The sequence below is a fragment of the Furipterus horrens genome, unplaced genomic scaffold, assembly GCF_987537825.1.
Source record: "Furipterus horrens unplaced genomic scaffold, mFurHor1.1.pri manual_scaffold_1, whole genome shotgun sequence".
NCBI classification, from domain to species: domain Eukaryota; kingdom Metazoa; phylum Chordata; class Mammalia; order Chiroptera; family Furipteridae; genus Furipterus; species Furipterus horrens.
In genome coordinates, this window is record NW_028327171.1 from 104,620,508 (window position 1) to 104,639,452 (window position 18,945).

At 40.2% G+C, this 18,945-nt stretch overlaps 1 protein-coding gene across 1 annotated transcript in view; it reads right to left on the reverse strand.

Annotated features, from left to right (window-relative positions):
- The window catches only part of HGD (homogentisate 1,2-dioxygenase), a 40,026-nt gene extending 21,310 nt beyond the window's left edge, over nt 1–18,716 (reverse strand). Inside the window, exons 1-4 of the mRNA XM_090277109.1 lie at nt 18,517–18,716; nt 13,743–13,814; nt 12,874–12,962; nt 8,623–8,728 (exon numbers count right to left, since the gene is read on the reverse strand). Of these exons, the coding sequence (XP_090133235.1) occupies nt 8,623–8,728; nt 12,874–12,962; nt 13,743–13,814; nt 18,517–18,531 (282 nt within the window). The 5' untranslated portion in view covers nt 18,532–18,716. The remainder of the gene's footprint in view (nt 1–8,622; nt 8,729–12,873; nt 12,963–13,742; nt 13,815–18,516) is intronic.
- Between the last annotated feature and the right edge of the window lie 229 nt (nt 18,717–18,945).

The window sequence follows — 18,945 nt, forward strand, 5'->3', positions numbered from 1 at the left end:
AGAAAGGGGAAGGGGAGCCCCAGTAATGCAGGCAGCACTGCGTGGTTTGTTATACTGACACAACCCCTTTTTTAGATCTCCCTGAAATTAAAATACCTGTCATGAGTAGATATAAAGTCATGGCCTCCAGAGAATAGGTTCATTGTCTGTGAGTGGAAAAGACTGAACCAGAGAGGCTGATGGGTTGATTTGGTTAGGTTTTTAGTTTTTCAAAGTCTTCTGGAGCACATCAGCCTTTAAGCCATAAGGAAAGAGAGCCTTGTGTACAGGTGGAAAGGCACCTTCATGATGATGTAGGGAGCATGCCTTCAATTGGGATCACATCCTAGAGGAGGCAGTGGCCTTAAAGAACTTTTCCTAATGCAAAAAGTCATGCCCTTAGGATGAGAGAGATGGTATAGGGAAAGGAGTAGTTTATCTGCTGGATCAGATGGCAGCAGATTGTACAGGGCCTATACTCAGCATATCATGAAGGAGAATCATAAAGACCCCAGGGTGGTTCTCCCAAATCCAGTATCCAAAAGAAGTGAGCTTTGAATCTTCAGGTAAGAGGTTCTGGTTAGGAGCTTTGGTGTGATATCTTGCTGAATGTAAAGGGGGAGAACTGGGGAAAGGATAAACAGGAAGAGTCCATGGAGCGAAGGTTAAAGGCACCTGCTAAATCCAGATGTGCAGCTCAGTTGCGTGCTGCAGAACATTTACTGTCTGATCCGTGGCCAGTATGAGTGGGCTGTGCATTGGGCTGAACCAGGAGACCTGGGTTCTGCTACTGCCTCTGTTCCCATTTACTCTGTGAACTCAGGTAAGTCATTTTTCTCTCCCCAGATTGTGTTTTTTTTCTGACGTGTAACAATGGCATGCTGGAGTAAGCTATAATTCCATAATTCTCTTCAGAGAAGAGCTTCTGAAATTAATAAAGGGTACTTATTAACTGATTTAGTCCTATAAATTTTTAACAATTTATTTTATTCATACTATATGTGATTGCTAAAAAACCCTTACAGACTTTAATTATTAAGCACTTCAAGAACAATGATATCCATTAAAGTACCCAATGTAATGTCTTGACTCTAGTGGATTTTAATAAATTTTGTGTTGAATAATTGAATGAATGAATACAAGGTACTGAGAACATTGCTAATATCCCAAAGAACAAGACTAAAGCAAATTTGTGAGATATTCAGAAGTCAAAATGACATTCAGCAAGAGCTAGTAAATTGACAAATGTTTCTAAAAGTCCAAAGATTATTTCTAAAATGTAAGTCAGTTCTTTATACATGTGAAAACCCTTCCATTCTTTCATGTCCTTTCTGATTTTTCTCCAGTTGTTCTATCAACTGTTGGTAGAGGAGTGTTGGCATTTCCAACTATAATTGGGGATTCTTCTAATTCTCCTTTCAATTCTATCATTGCTTCACATACTTTGCAGCTATACTCTACAAATGATAATGGAAAATAAACTTTTACGTACTAGAAATGAGGTGGTCAAAAATAATTTGAAAAGTACATCCAAGGGAGTTCAAAGTTAGAATTAAAAATTCTTCAAGACTACCAAAGGAGAAAGATGGAATCAGTGGCTACATTTAATGATCAAGATTTAAATTTACACCCAGGAACAAAAAAGAAAATGAGAATTGACCTCAGTTATTTTCGTGGTCAGAAGATCAGGATTTGGACTGGATGATTCAAGTATACTTTTCAACACTGAGACTCTAATTTACTGAGATTCCCTACAAAATTGCCTTGGACTCAACTGGATTAGGTTAGATACTCTCAACACCATTCGCTGGTTAGAAGTAGACATATAGTTAGAAGTTGGTACTATCTACCCAAGAATTTGGAAGGAACTTGTAGATACAGTAGTGATTACACTGTGTCACCATTTATTAGCCCCGTTACGGCTACGAGAGGCCAGGGTAATCCAATATAGTGAGTTTCAGTCCAGACTAGGGAAGGTGGAGGGAAGGGAGGGCAGTAAATAAAATAAAACAGTAACTCACTGAATACCTCAGCAAATCTAGCACTTTGAGGAAAAAGGCAACATGATTGATGTGGGAAAAATCAGGCTTTGAGTTCTTTGTAGTACTTTGAGGTAATAGGCAGAAGCACAGGTAAGGAGGATTCAAATCACTGTATTTTATTTGGACCTTCAAAACTCTTTCATGAGGCTACAAAAGAGATGAGCCTTTGTGGGATTTGGATAACATTTTTTTCATGAAAACAAACCAACAAACTAACAAACCTGGATTCCCATTTGGCCTTGCCCTTGAGTATAAAGCTAAGGATATTAAATCCACTACTCAGCACCTAGCATAGAGCATGAGATTTAGCAGTCACACAATAAATATTAGTTGGTTGACATTTAATTATCACAACAGCTCTCCGAGACTCCAATGATTATTATCACCTCTGTTTTAGAAGTGAAAACACAGATGATTTAGAGCAGGTAATTTTTTTCTACTAAGAAACGATGCCAATATTCTGACTCTCTTAATAACCTACATACACCCTAAGCCATTTAAGCTTAGGTTGTCATGACAGGCTTCCCAAACTATTCATGATCTCCATGCCTCCTGAAGCCAGGCTCTCCCTCCTTTTAATGGTCTTGTGCTTGGTCCTCCAACCTGACCTTATTTACTGCTCTTCCATAGTTGAGTTGCCCTGGCTCAGACTGACTCCTAGGACCCGAATCCTGCTAAGGTCCTTTATTGTCAGCGTTTTTGTCCAGTCTTTTAATATTAATTCATTCAAATGATTTACTGAGCCTTTCTGTGTGCCAAGTTTTATGCTAGGTGCTGGAGATGAACATGACAGTCTCTGCCCTCGGGGGACCTATTACAGAAGACCCTAGAAGTGTTGACATTTGATAGGAAAACAAGGAAATGGATAAGTACAAATGACTTTGGAAGAGAAATATAAACAGGAAAGTTCCCTCAGGAATAAGTCCTGGCACAGCACCTATTTAATATCCTTACACATGGAAAATAAAGAGACAGACACAATGAAATAATCTGGTTTGCAGACAGCTCCAGCATCTCTCTAAGGAGTAAAATACAAGTTGATGGAGATGTACTGTAAAAGGAGCCAGCAAGCTGTCAAAAGGGCTGGACAGGGCAACGTGCACTGCAATGTTGGCAAACGCCAGTGAGTGCAGTTAGGGAAGTGGAATCTAGTTTATTTACAGGCTGATGGGATCCAAGCTATCAGGGAGTATATTCAACGAATACTCATGCTTCTGCTTGAAAGAAGGCACGTGCTGGACACTGTGGGAGACACAGATCTCAGGGTGTGAGAGTGCTGGAGTCCTGGAAGAAGTGGGGAGGGGGATTTTAGAAAATAATGTTGTGGGTTATATATTGAATCTTCTTGAATGTTTTCAGGAGAAACAAATGAAAATGAACGTTATTTTCAATTATTTTTGGTCTCTGGTTGCACGAGACCCCGGACCTTGTATATATATGTACACATGCAAAGAAAAAGAATGGAAAGGAACCAAAACATTAGAAGTTGTTGACTCTGCATTGGTGGGATTATTGGACACTGACAATTTTATGTAATTTTTAAATAAAAGCGTATTAATGGTGGAGGGGTGCATAATTGTTGTTTAAAGAAGGTATAAATAGTTTTAGTAGAGTGGTCACAGCAGACTGAATTACAAAGGATTAAAATATTGAAGAGGTGGAAAACCCAAGACATTTTTGGAGGAAAGGGGCTTTTTTAGGATTGTGAGACCTGAACAGTTTGGTAAATTAGACAGCAAACATCTTGTAAAGGTGCACTCTTTGAAACATTTTTGATAATTTGCATATCCTGGAGGCAGAGGTAACTTTATGATGTAGTCTTTAATTAGCCATGAGATGTTTATCACTTGGTCCAAATTATACTGAGAACTAGAAGGTAATTTCCTCAGCTGACACATCACTGGGTCAAGAACCTGATTTTACAACAATCAAGATGTAGTAATAAAAAAGATAAACTTTAAAGGAGTCTGACCTTTAAGAGGAATACTGATTTAGGAATGCTAATTGAAATCTGTAAAATCAGTTAACTTGGACTTAGATTTGTTTGATAAATTCTGAGGTTCCAGAAGTTAGAGGAAGGTGAATAATGAACAAAATTAGGTATATTTCTTTTGTTTAAAGTATTTTAATTATTTATTTTTAAAGAGAGGAGAAGGGAGGGAGAAAGAGAGGGAGAGAAACACCGATGTGTGAGAGAAATATTGATTGTCTACCTCTCGCACACCCCCAGCTGGGGGCCTGGCTCACAACCCAGGCATGTGCCCTGACCCTCACTGGAAATGGAACCAGTGACCCTTCGTTTTACAGGACAATGCCCAACCCACTGAGCCACACCAGTGAGTGCGGTTCTATTTCTTATGTAAGATATTAATGGACTGAACGTGTTATGTCCACAGGCTAAATCTAAATACACTTTAAAAGAGTTTGTATTGATTCTTAGACAATTCATTAAATATACACAAAAAGAAAAATGCTGTGTGGGTATTAGTCTTCATTTTTCCTGGGAGGGTATCAAAGAGATGACAGTGATGACAGCATATCCCATGATGTTCTCATGGAGGAAACATTAGGTAGTTCTCAGATCTTCAGATTCCCAGAGATGACTAATGTGGGGAATTGAAGCAGATGAATTATTTGATTTGATCTATGACAGGTGAAGACATGCCTACTATACAGAATTCAGTTGGGAAGGATTGCCAGCTAGGTATCTCATTATAATTTTCTCAGACTTTCTGGCTAAGAGTCTGGAATACATATTTGGAAGAGGTGATGAGGGGGGGAAAGGGATGAATGCAGATTGCTTTGGTTATTAATGAAGCATCAAATTGGAGATATTAACTTGTCAAGAAGGTATAAATGAAAAGACAAAAGCGTACATGTAGTAAGAATAGCCAGGGTGTGTGCATCAGGGCAAGGGAAGCAGGATGGCAGATGATAACCTACTGCCTCGATGGGGCTGGTGTTCACAGAGACACTATTGAGTTCTGGGGAACATCTATCCCAGAGTATTGAGCACAAGGTCAAAAATGAGCAGTGGAAATATTGAAGAAAAAATTCATTTGGTGGCCACCATATAGAAAGTGTTTGAAGGAATTCAAAGTGGGGAAAGGTAAGACGTTCAGGAGAAATGCAAAGAAAGTTTAAAATGAGACACATGGGGTAGAGGGGAGGAAATAAATGTGTTGAAGATCTACTAAAAAGTAAGCAGAAACCTTTGATACAGCTATTTTAATGCCTCTATGTTAACTTCTGCTTGTTAATACAGTTGCCTCAAACTTCCCTCCTGAGACTTATGTTAATTATTTATGAAATAATGAATTAACATGCCCAAATGGCATACTTCACTCTCGCCCATGGTGGGAGATCTGCATTTCTGATTTTGTCAATTTTTATTACCTTAACAATAAGACAAAACCAGAAAAATTCTATGAAGACAAGGTTAGCTTCTATTGGTAAGTCACCTGTACCCCAAAATAATAGTATAAAAAGGTATATTTATGTTAAATAAAATGTAACAATAGTAGTCACAGAAATAATAATATATAAGAAAAGGAGAATGCTGCACATATTACATATCACACTCATGTAGAAGCACACTTTCCTAAAAGGCTAGCTTTATAATCTACTCCCTTCCCTAAGTATTCAATAAAATATAAAATAAGTAAGGCTCCACTGTTGCGCACACAACCACAATCAGATCCAAAAAGGTGTGTTAAAGTTACAGAAGCTTAGATGACTGAGAGGGAATGGCATGAGCAGACGGGGCACTGAAACTCCCCACTCCACTCTTAGTTATTAAATAACCACTAGTTTTTTATTTTTTTTAATAGTTATCTTAAAGGGCCCATGATTTGAATTCCCAAACATCTGTCTATGGACCTTTTCTGCAATCCTTCCTTTAGCTCAATGGTTCTCAAATTTAGTGCACATATGGAGTAGCACACAGACAGCCATGTATCCTATACTTTATGTATGATTTAAGGGATTTTTTTCAGTGATAATTTTGTTTATACTTAATATTTGTCTTACGTGCTGGTTTGACAACCACCCTTTTCCTTCGCATAACATGCAATTTGGGTCTACTTGAGAGAACTATCAGAAACTTAACTGGGGACTCTCTGTGTGCTGCCTGAAGAAAACAGAAAACTTACTGTGGTCCAAATATCCTCTTAATATTCCAAAATTAGTATGTAATAAATGCTTAATTAATTTTACCCAACCAGGAATCCTACCAAAGTACAGTTAGGCATTCTTTGTATTTTCTAATGGAAGATGGAATCACATTATTAAGCAGTCTGGTCTATTTATTAATTAAAAAAAAAACAAAAAATGAATGTGGCCATTGTAACTCTAAGAGAGAAATTAGAGAATTTGAGATGTAATCCATTGAGGAGTCAAGTAAATTTTCAGAGAATGAACAGCGACTTTGGTTTATGGTCCATTATGAGATGAGCTGGGAAGTACATGGTTAAATGAATGAAGTAAATGGTTAAACGAATAAGGAAAATGATTAAATGAGGATGGTCTGCCAGATGCATTCCTAACCCCAGAGTGTGGGAGAAAAGGTGATAAAATGGTATTGGATTAGAAACCCAGGTGAGACTCAGGGACGAAGTGAAGAGAGGGTCCTCAGGTTGGCTGTACAAACTGTGTCCCACATAGGGGTCCTGAAAATGAGGCAGGAGCCGAAACCCCAACCCTGTGGCTTGGTAGGGGCTGTGTATGCAGGGTTGGTAGTTGGAGCAGGGACTTTTACTTTTCTTTTCTTTTTTTTTATGTTATTCCTTTTTTTAAATCGTTTTTCTATTACAGTTGTGCCACTTTTTCCTCCATTGCTTCCCCCCACACTGCCCACCCCTTCTCCCACAGTCAACCCCCACCCTGTTGTCCATGTCCATGGGTCATTTATATTAGGTCCTGGGACTGACTTTTTCTAATATGCTCAAAGGCAATATGCAGGCCAGTGGTAAACTGGGAAGAACATCTGCTTCATGCATTAAACTTCACACAAGTGGAAGTTGAGACAAAATACCCTGGTTTCAAAATGGCTGTGAGGTGGATGATATTTGAAGTTGTTAACTCACATTTTCCCTCACTCTGAATGTCTCCTTTTCTGTCCTTGGTGGAGGGGAGTAAGTGGCATTCAAGCATTACTTAATTCTCTGAGATTTCCATAACCAGGGAAGAGATGAGCAGAGCAGAAAACCAAAAGTGACTATGAATTTATCTGGTTCTACAAAAGCATCTAAACATTTAGGGGAAGAAGATTTGTATGTATAGACACATGTCTTGGTGAACCAAGGGGAGGCAGCATTCTCTTGGGCTTTGGAAAGTAAATGGAGGGAGAGGGAGACAGTTTTGTGTGGATTTTGGAACAGAGGTGGGTTCTTAAAACTGTGGCCTGACAACTCCCAGAAGGAGGGAATGGCTGTGTGGCATACCCAGCATGACAGGACCAGAAGTGGCCTTGTAGATGATTCCAAGACTGAACCAACACTACGCAGTGGGTAGGACCAACCAGCAAGGCCCAGCCCCAACTCCTACTTTAGCATCCTGTAAGACCAACAATTCCCAGCCAAGATGAAGACAAAATTGTTTTCTGCCAGTTTGGCAGACAGAACCTCAGAATAAAAAATAATATAAAATGAAAAAACAAGTTTATCTGAATATAAATTCTGCAATTTAAAGGTACCACGACTGCTTTCAAGAGAACATATCAAATGGCGATGTGCCAGGCATTGTCTGAAGCACCGTCACACCTATTCTATTATGGAATCCTCACAACAGTGGATCATCGTACCAATTTACAGGTAAAATACCATGGCTCGAAGACACAGCAGGAGGTAGAGGGACAGGGAGGCAAACGCAGGTCTGTTTTTCTGCCTGCACTATATGTGCTTGTTATCAGTGACATTTACCCTAAGCTCAGGGACAAAGGGAATACAATGCAGTTCTCAGAAGGAAAAAAATATATAGCCCAGTTCATTTTAGTATTGGGTTGGTTTCATTACTGAAAGTAGAGCGCATAAATACTGATGCCCAAGGGGTAAGGCCTCTGGTCACTCAAACAAAAGAAGGAAACTCAGGCGAGAAATGGAAGTTCCTAGGTCTGCAGAGAACGTGACAGCTATCTGTCACCACACTAAACTTATAGCTAAGACAACTAGTTTCTCATCTGTAAGCAGAAGCCTTTTTTCAGATATATGAGTGTTGAATGTGTTTTCTATATTCTGTGGTAAGTTTAGATTAAAGCAAACAAACCAAACTAAGAGTATGTAGATATTTTCACTAGCCTGTATAATTTCCATTCATCCAACTCACCTTGGCACTCCTGCCAAGTCGGAACCACTTCTGTGACAACCTGATGTCATTAGGCTAGAAAAACACACACTCACACACACACACACACACACACACACACACACATTTATGCAATCAATCAAATCCAAAATTCCCACCCAAGTTTGAGCAAAACAACAGATACAGTTTATCATTTATTTTTTAAAAACTGTCTAATTTCTGAAAGACCCAGGATTGACTTAAATATTTTTATTCAGGGCTTTGGATACATAGTATGTTCCAATTCACAGAACCCAGTTACCTGGTTAGGATCAGGATCAACTTCATCCCAGTTGTGAGTGACATGGCCTTGGTCAACAGATTCAAAGGGCTTGTGAGAAACTGAAGGTAGAATCCTATACAGCCAACTGGGAGGAAACAAGGACACATGTCTTATGGAGGTGTTATGAGTGATATATAGACTGGCTCAGGAAGCACCATCAGGAAGATGCTGAAGTCAACAACGATCTGTGGGCTTTAAAAGCAATGACACAGCATCACTTCTTAACAACCACTGCTGCCCATAACCCTGGCCTCTTCTCACCTTTTCACTCTACCCATCATTCTTCATATTAAGGCTTTGGCTCTTGGTTATTCCCATACTGACAAAAAAAAAAAAAAAATGAAGAATTGTCTTTCCTAATGACAACTATAAAGGAAAAGGAAATATCTTGAAGGATATCTATGTAGGAAAATCCATAGAAAAATATTAGCTTATATATGTCATTGGATACCAATCCTTGCTCTGGAAGGTGAGGACAATAAACCCTTTGTTGATTGAGAAGATATGGGTAGTTTCTTTCTTTGTTTGTTTTTTAAACATAAATCAGTTTTGTTTTTAAAAATTATGAAAGTAATGCATGCCAGTGATAAAAATAATTCAAGCAATTCTAAAAGTCCTGAAAGGTAAATGGCTTTCTCCTCTAGTTTCTTCAGGGCCAATCCTCAGAAGTAACAGAGCTCAATGATTTTCTTGTGCATTTTCTCAGATATGTCCAATGCATATATGAGCAAAACTGCCAAATCATTGTATCACTTTATTCTCACAACAAAAATATGTGAAAATGCCTAATCACTCACCTCTTCATAAATATGGGGTATTAATAATTTTTTCCTTACAGGTAAAAATGTTTCATTTTAATTTTGTATTTTCTTTTATGAGTAAGGTTGACAATCTGTATGTTTATTGGACCTTTGTAATTTCTCTATGAATACTTGTACAAGTCCTTTACAACATTTCTGTTGGGTTATTTGTCTCTTTGATATTAATTTGTAAGAGGTTTAGGAAATTAACACTTCTGTACTGCAAAATTATAAGACCATCTGTTCTTATTTTCTTACATACATCCTTTCTCCTTTCCTTTTTTCTTTCCTTCCCTCCATCCTTCTTTACTCCCTCCTTCCTTCCTTCCTCTCCTGCTGAGTTTTACTATCTGTATATGTCAAGGTCTGAGCCAAAGATCTTCCTGCCAAGACCCAGATCTCAGGTTTCAGGAGGAAAAGAAGATTCTGATGAAGAAACCTTAAAGGACATCAGAAGGACAACCCTCCAGAAATTGAGAGGGACACATTAAACACGCTAAAAGGGACCCAAGTCCTTTCAGAGGCCATTGCCCTGAGATAGTACAGAAGGAAGAGGACCACTACTTCTAACAATGGAAGACCAGAGAAGCTTGAACAGGCTTTGGCCCTTTAAGCCCCAGGACAGTCTACTTAAGCGGGTGGAGCTGGCCTGACAGCACACTGAACCATTTGAGAGATAAAAAAGGCTAGATTTGTTCAGTTTGCATTTGATTTCCCCAGCTCTAGATGATATGACTGCAGACTTTGGACTTCAGGGCATGAGAAACTAAAGTTTTCCAGCTTCTGGTAGTCTAGAACCAACTGTGTGATTGTGGGCAAGTTAAAAAAACTTTCTCAACCTTATGTTACTCATCCTTAGCTTCTAGGATTGTTGTGAGGATTCAGAATTTATGTACCTAGAATGCCTGGCACACAGTAGGTGCTCAGTTATCATATTCATGTTGAATTGTCTGTCAACCCCTAATCATCTGGGGTTTTATGAAAGTCCAAATTTTCCTCATTCTCTGTCCTAACTCTTACTATCTCAAGACCTAAGGAATCAGTTAACTAATACGAAAAAATGTTAATCCTTGATAGATACGGGGCCTCTGCATTCTGTGGTTTAAATGAGTAGTGACTAAATGTAAGAATTTTAGGCTTGCTCACCTATGGATAAGACTGGTTCCATCTTCCCCCTGGGAATTTTTACCATTTTCACAAAATTCTTGTGGATAGCATTGAAAAGTTCTAAACAGATGGGTGAACCATGTCTAGTGTCCCTTGATTTTTAGCTGAGTTTATAAAAATCCCCAGGCAGCACTACATTGCCCTGGACAGAAATTTAATTCTGATTCAGAGAATGGTGCCAGCTTCTTAATGAAATGCCAACAGCTCATTTTCAGCCTCCTGGATCAGAGCTTAGCTCCTGCTGACTGAAGATATTGCTGAATAATGGGGGCAGGCAGCAGAATCCAGAGTCCAGGTGTCCCATTAGTGAATGGGACAAAAAGTCACAGAGGGCAGATTGTCATAAACTACATTGGACAGGAATTACCTATGTTTACCTTACCTGGACTATCTGGGGTGCACAGAGAGAGATGATTAAATAGTGATGAATAGAATTAACTGTGGGCAACCACTCCTTGTGGTTTAAGGAATTGTAGACCTGGCCTGAGCATGACGAGCCGCCAGCGTCCTGGCCACGCTTGTCTCTAAGTCTCAACAGAAGGCTGTGTACGGAACATAACTGTCAACCACTCAGAGGGTTGTCATGGGAATTAGATCAAAGAGCGCTTGTTAAGCTCCTTGTGCTTTAGAACTTGCTCTGCTTTCCTTATCAGCAATGTAGGGTAAGCTATCTTTAGCAGGGAGTATATGGAACCCTGCACCTGGTCCGAATGTTTTATAGACCTTGACTCTAATCAGTCAGTGTGACTCCCGAATTAGTGTATGTTATCTGTTACTGTCAAACGCCTGAATACAATAGACAATTTATGAATTTTAGCCTTGTATCTCTTATATGTATCCTCCTCAATAAAAGACATGAGGGATGAAGGTTTGGCTGCTGGTCTCCACTAGAGAGGCACTCACCTTCTTTCCCCCAGACACAACAAAGTGTCCTGGGTAAAAGCTTGTTCCGCCGTGGTCACGAAGCCTCTGCTGCACAGAGCAACTTCCAACCGAGCCTAGGGCGTGTGGGGCACCTCCGCCATAATTAACCTCTGATTTTTGACAAGTATGGGGGACTGTTACTTCCTCCCTCTATGTATGTATCTATTGAAAGAGGAGCTATGTTGATACTGACATGGTAGCACAACACCTGCCATATCACACAGTTCTCTGACAGCCTCTTGGGGGCACCCTGTATTGGAGGAAGAAACTCTGCCATGATGGCAATAATGATGATTATCATAATTAATATTAATTGAGCATTCATCCTGTGCCAGGCAATGTGCTAAGCACTTTACATATATTCTTTCCTTTAATCCTCATGACAGCTATGAAATAGGTACTATTATTATCTTGCTGACAAGTGAGGAACCTGAGGCTCTAAGAGGGTAGATGGCTTGCACAAGTTCACATAGCTGGAAAGAGCCAGGATTGAAACTCAGGGGGCCTGACCCCAGAGTGGGCATGATTAACCACTACAGGGAGCAATCTATCATTTGTGTGGTCCATCATGCTTGTATACTCATTGTCTTATTTGCTTCTCAGGAGGATTTTGTGGAGATAAATTCAGTCCCTTCCACTAAGCAGTACAAGACCACCTGCCCACCTTCCCACTTCCCCAAATCTCCAATATCAGTAGCAGACCTCCTCACAGGTGCCCTAACCTGAATTTCCTAGTTAGACACTACATTTTAAAACAAAACACTCACTGCCCCCGCAAACCACAACGGCTACTGCATTCAACCTGCCCCTTAGGAGTTAATCAAGGGAGCAAAGACAAAGTCCAAAGAGCAAAAACCTTATTAATTCAAACCACAAGGGGCCGTTATACATGACCTTTCAACTAATCAAGCTTGGATTATCCAAACTTGTGCGAAGAACATTCTGCTGAGGAAGATACTGTGCTCAATCTTTTATAATTTTAAGTTAATTGTTATAAAAATTAAAAAGTAAATCAAAACCCAAAACTCAATTGGACAAGCCTTATGGGAAGGCCAGACTATTGGGAACATTTTTTTCTGAGTACAAGTGAGAATTTGTCAATGGCACTGGACATGTGTGTTTCCAGGCTCTGTGCAGCTGCTCTCTCAGTTTCATCCACCAGTCACTGATCCAAGCTGGAGATAAGGCCTATCCACCTCTGACTATGATCCAGAGCACAGCCTGTGTGAAGTAGGATCTTGGGAAGCCCTGTGAGGCTGTGGCCAGGATATAAGAGGAAGTATTAAGTAGCAGTCATAGCTCCCACAGTCTGCAAATCAGAATTAACTAGTCCTCGTACCTTCTCTTATTGGTGCTCCGTGGACAAGTAAAAGCTGATCCTGAGAGCTGCTCAGCATATAAGTTGTAGGGACAAACTTGAGGATTGTTCTAAAACAAAGAAGGTAATAGATAACATCATTCTAATCTGAAATGCATCCCACCTTCCCACCAAGCCACTTATGGGAGGATTCTGTCCTGAATGGGGATGCTCTGGCCATCCCCAATCCTATATACTTCTTGTAATAACTTTCAGATGATTTTTCCCCTGATTAGAAAAGTAATATATGATTATTATAGAAAATTTTATAAAATATAACCCATTGTTTCACCATCCAGAAATAACCCAATTTTGACACATTGGTATATTTCCTTCCATTCTTATCCTCCAAAATGGGAATCTTATGACATGTATAGTTCTGTAATAATTAGGACTTTTTAAAAAGAAGAAACATTATATCATGAGCATTTTTCCATGCCATAAGATATTCTTCAAAATTAGAAAAAAATTGTAATCAACCCTAGTGTGAACGCCAGTGTGTGTACGTTTTTAGGACAAATTATTTTGTCATCATTGTCATATCTTATACTGTACAAGGGAACTACAAAAAGTTCCCTTAGCCTTGGACCTAGGGGATCCTCCTGAAACTCCTACAGTTAGTCTTATTATTTTGGATTGGGTGCTTTGCTATAAAATAACCATCATCCAACTTTATTCTTTGTATTGTCATTGTTCTGTATCTCAGTTGTCTCAATGATTTGTAAAAATCTTAGATACATCACCAGCTAAATAACAAGAGCTATGATGGGTAGAGGTGTGCTTCACCTGAAGGCTGGTCATTCATTCCTATAACGCCGAGCTTTCTAAGCTAATATCCTATTTACTCATACCTGTCCTTCTGGCAGGGCACCAGGGCAGCGAGGGTCCTCTGAGGCACATTCGTTCCCGAATCCGGAAATGTACTGCATGTGACAAAAACACAAAGACCACCATTAATAGGATTTGAGGAGCATTTCGCAACACTGACAGTCTATGAAGGTAAGAGGTTCTGTATGGACATGTTTGTGTATGATTTTTCATCCATAATATATGATTTGCTATGTCTTGGCATGTGAACAATTCAGGAAAGATAATATGTTCTGTGTAAATTTTAAAGACTGCCAGTCAATTGAGAGAAGAATGCTGGATATTGACTCTTCACCCTTTGCTATACTTAGCCAATTTATGGGCTTGTTATTAATTATCCTACTCCAAGAACAGGTTCTTTTTTTTTTTTTTTTTTTTTTACTGTGTGGTTGCCTCTCACTTGCGCCCACAACTGGGGACCTGACGTGCAACCTAGTAATGTGCCCTGACTGGGAATCGAACCAGCGACACTTGGCTCGCAGGCCGAAGCTCAATCCACTGAGCCACAGCAGCCAGGGCTCAGAACAGGTTCTTTAATTCTGGTTCCATGAGGGATTTCCTGATAGGGGAGATGGCTCATGCATCACCTCACCAAGATTAGTAGGATCTTGCTGGGCCTAGATTACAACCTCCTTGAGTTTGGGGAGCTCCACTCCCTATCCATATGCTGAAACAAGCGATTATAAAGAGGTGTGTGGATCCACTCTGATAGCAAATCCCTTGAGAGAAAGCTCTCCAAATTATCCTCACTACAGGTAGAAGACTACTTTTATCTGGCTCATCTATGGACTGTATATATAAGTGAAATTTGAAGATATGGGTGGCTTTCAGGAGAAGTGTCACTATGGCAAAATGGAGTCTATCTTGATTGTCATTTGTACCCAGACGAAAGAAAGTTAGGGGGTTTCTCAACAAAGTAAAGTATGGGGAGCCCATGAAACTAATTGTTACAACACGTAACACACTTCTTGTTCACTGTCTGACTCATTTGCTAGTTTATAAGCTCCAAGAAGTCTGAGACTATGGCAGCTCTGTTTACCTCTGTATGCCCTGTGCCTGGTTTATAGAAGGTACTCAAGAGATGCCTATTGTTTGATTTAGCTGTCATGTAGATCCTATCCTAATATGAGTATATGTATGCTATTGTGAGGTTAGAATCCCCTTTTTTCCTAACCTGAACATTAAAACAAATGGCTAATTCCCCCATAGCTGTTCCTAATAAATGTACTTAATTTTAGCCCACAAAAGTGTAGCCTTGCTCAGGGAGTGAAATGCCACCATCTGAGCACATGTCTTTAAGAGATATAAGAAGGATGTAAGTGGGTGGAGGGTAAGTCCTCCAGACTTCTCAGCAGCATGGAGAAGAATGAGCTTGATGCAACGTGCCTGCATGTGTGAGTGATGATCGGGCCAACAGCTGTCTATATTTGGAAGGAATATCAAATGTGAAATGTTATGACCTAGAAAGCAACGGAAGTGAAATTCTTCTTTTTGCCTCCAGACACATATTTTTTTGTATATTTGAAAATCTATCAGCACTAAACACATCAAGTTCTATTATCCACAGATTGGTAACAGCAGCGGCATGCAGTTTGGAATAATGTTGGGGGGAAGCGGCAAGACCATCCAGCTTTCTGACTCTCCACTGAACACAATTTTCTTCTCTGTAAGTGAACATCATGCTCACCATCAATAGGATTGAATTTGAGCTGCTGAGAAATGGTAATGACTCTAAATTTTGCAAAATGTAATTTTAAACCTGTCTGTGACTGAAGCCACAGAGTGTCACTTTGTTCGGGGGCCTCATTGTTTCTCTCCACAAGAGAGGCAGGAAATTTTGAGTGCTGGGGAATGCAGCCCATCTAGGTGGCAGACGAGGGTCAGTGGCTTTACTCATTGGCCTTCCCCATTCTTTGCAACTGCTGGCCTCAGAACAGAGTCCACAGTCACATATGTTCAGAACAAGGGAAAAGAGACTTATATGGAGTTTTGAAGCATTTGCTTCAGATTGCTGTAAAAAAAATGGAAAAGAAAGTAGAAAGAACAGCTGGTGGTTTGGAAGGGAGCCACTCAGCTCCCAGAGAGGTGTGAGTTCCAAATCACTTTCTCAATCTTAGCTGTGGTGCTTTGGCTGAAGAGGGTAGTGGAAACTGCTGAGTCACCATCAAATCAGTTGGTTTTCCTCATCCTCTGAGAGAAAAATTACAGATGAGTTTGTTAGAGCTTTAAAATTCCATCTCCCTCATTGCTGAAGGTATATGAATTAAGGAAGCAGTTTTCTGCAGCTGCTTTCCCAAAGCTTTGAGATCAAGGACCAAATCTGAACTCTGCTTTTATCTGCTGTGAAAATCCAAGTCTTCAGCCCCAGCTGAAGCAGTGACTATGTACAAATACACCTTATACAAAAACGTCTAACATTTAGCAAGTGTGTTTGTATGTTTTCTTCAGTCCAGATTTCTGAATAATTTCATCCAACATAAAAATGTCTTCATTTCATTCCAAGAGAATTATATGTATCCTTTCTAAATAAAAGAACAAATCACCGAGCTCAATGTAACTTCAGTAACATCAGTTCTTTGGCAGCTCCCTAGTATACAGCTTTTTAATTTCCACCTTGTCCCCGGGATATGATTTATTTGTTAAGACTAGCTTTACGAGGTGTTTTCTACTGACTCTGATAGCAGGTAACACCCTGATGGGACGAGCAGATGGTGCACCTCATTTCCTTTTACTGGGCATGCAGAAGAGAGAGAAGTTAGGGTAGAGATGGAGCTACAGCTACCATTTTTCCTCTGTGGAGACCAGTATGTCAAATTCACCTGGTTGGGAACATAGATTATTAGTTGTTAGGGGAACTTGCAGATTATAGCAGCAGGCTGAAAATGACCTTCAAAGATATTTATATATACCTTAAGCCCTGGAACTGGGAGTGTTACCTTATATAGCAAAAGAGACATGATTTTTGCTAACCTTATATTGATGATGTGATTAAGTTAAGAATCTTGAGATGGGGAAAAAGCTAGTTTTGGGGTGGATGTGCCCTAAATGTAATCATAAGTGTCCTTACTAGAAGGAGTTAAAGGGAGGTTTGACTACAAAAAAGGAAAAGGCGATGTGATGGAAGCAGATTGGAGTGATGCAGTCTGAAGATGGAGAAAGGGGCCACAAGTCAAGGGATGTGGGAAGCCTCCAGAAGCTGGAAAAGGCAGGGAAATGGATCCTCCCTGTGAGTCTCCAAAAGGCAGCAGCCTTGCCTACACCTTGGCATTAGCCCAAGGAAACTGACTTCAGAGTTCTGACCTGGAGAACTGTAAGAGAATAAAGACAGAGTTTCAGGCCACTAAATGTGTGGTAAATTGTTACAGCAGAAACAAGAAACTAATACAACAATTACGTAGACCAGTGGGACCTATCTTTGGCCAATCGTTAGCATCACCCCAGAAGTTTGTTAAATGCAGACCCTGACCTAGTGAATCAAAACATTCGTTGGTGGGGCCCAAAGTCTGCATGTTAAAGCCCTTCATTTTAGAAATAAGGAAATCAAGACTTGTAGAGCTGAAGCAATTTAAGAACACAGTGGTCTATTTTGAATTTAATTTTATTGTTTTATCTTTTGAATTTTCTTCCCCCAGTTGTGCTTTTATGTAAATGTGATTTTATCTGAGGTTTTGTGTTGACATATCCATTACAATGAAGAAAAGAAGCTGAGGAATATTTTTTAACATATAATGCTTATTGATTAGAATGATGCAATCTGGCTGTGTTTGGATTCCTGATCTCTAGAGCTAACCTTTTCTCCTGGAGATTCGACAGCAGGCTGGGAAGAAAGCCTTTGAAACTGAGAACAAAGACCAGCATGCAGTTTACACTGGTGTGCTGGCTCTATGCATAATAAGTTGCTTACAGATTTCAGCAGGATAGGATTTTAAATATAATTTATTTATAGATGGTAAGGATGTTTCCAACCCCTGCTGAACTCCCCCATAGCACTTTCATCAGGAAACAGTTTTTATGCACTCTCCCTCTTCCAAGACTTCAACTACAACTTTGATATGGTGACCTCCCATATCTGTTCTCCTAGCCTTACCCACTCCCGTGAGATCCAGATCCATACATCTGACCGCCTTCAGGGGATCTCAATTCGGCTGTCCCTGCAGCAACTCAAATTTAGCTGAAACACTCTCGGACCCCAGAACGTGCAGGGCTCTATGCATGTGTTGTGCCTTTGTAGACAACCCACACGTATTTTTCAATTGCACATTAAATGATAGAAAGGAATTATTTCTTAGAGGAAGTGCCAGGACTTTTACTGGCCAAGGGCTGCTTGTGGGCCTCAAAATAACTGAGTAGATTAAACTGAGTGTCTAATTGGTCAGCTAGAGGCAGTCCAGGAAGCAGCAGCAACAGGAAGGGGCTGGGGAGTGCGGGCTGGGAAAAAAAAAACACAGTGAGAAACCTGTCTACCCATAGCGGGAGGGAACCCTTTTGATATCTACGGATTCCCAAGACAATATTTGAAATGAACAAAAGTGAGACACGGATAATAACTTCACCCCTCTCTCTTCTTTAAATCATCTCTCCCTCATCACCCCCTCCAGCCCCCGTAGCCCCAGCCATACCTATGGACACCATAGTGAAGCCTCTGAAGACAGGGGCTTGGACCAGGGCCTAAGTCCTTTCTAATCTGACGTTATGAAATTCTCAGAGCTTCCAGAAGTTCTTGCTGAAGGAGCCACGGCAAACTAGGTAGTTTCTTACCTTCAGTGCAGCCATTTTCCTTCCGCTGCAGGCGTGGTGACTTCAGGAAACTCAAACCCAGAGGCGGTATGGAGCCAAAATGCTTCTGTTTCTTCTAAAAGCCACGTTCTGAGTGTTCTTATTCTCACCACTATACTGCACTCACTGCTCAGCAGGTCACCCAAACTAACCACAAGAATTGCCTAACTGATCCAGCAGGGAGAAAGTCCAGCATGTTTATTTTCAACTAACCGCTTACACAATTGCCTTTGTTTACTGACCTTAGGCTGTTTCTGGAAGTTTTCAGAGGCCTGCCTCCTCTTCTCCTGAGGTTAAGACTGACTAATGTAATGATTTGTTCCAGTTGAAAAAACGGTTGTTACTAATGGCAGAGAATTTACTGTAGTAGTGTGTGTGGCAGAGACTTTTCTACTTGGCCCTCACTCAGGC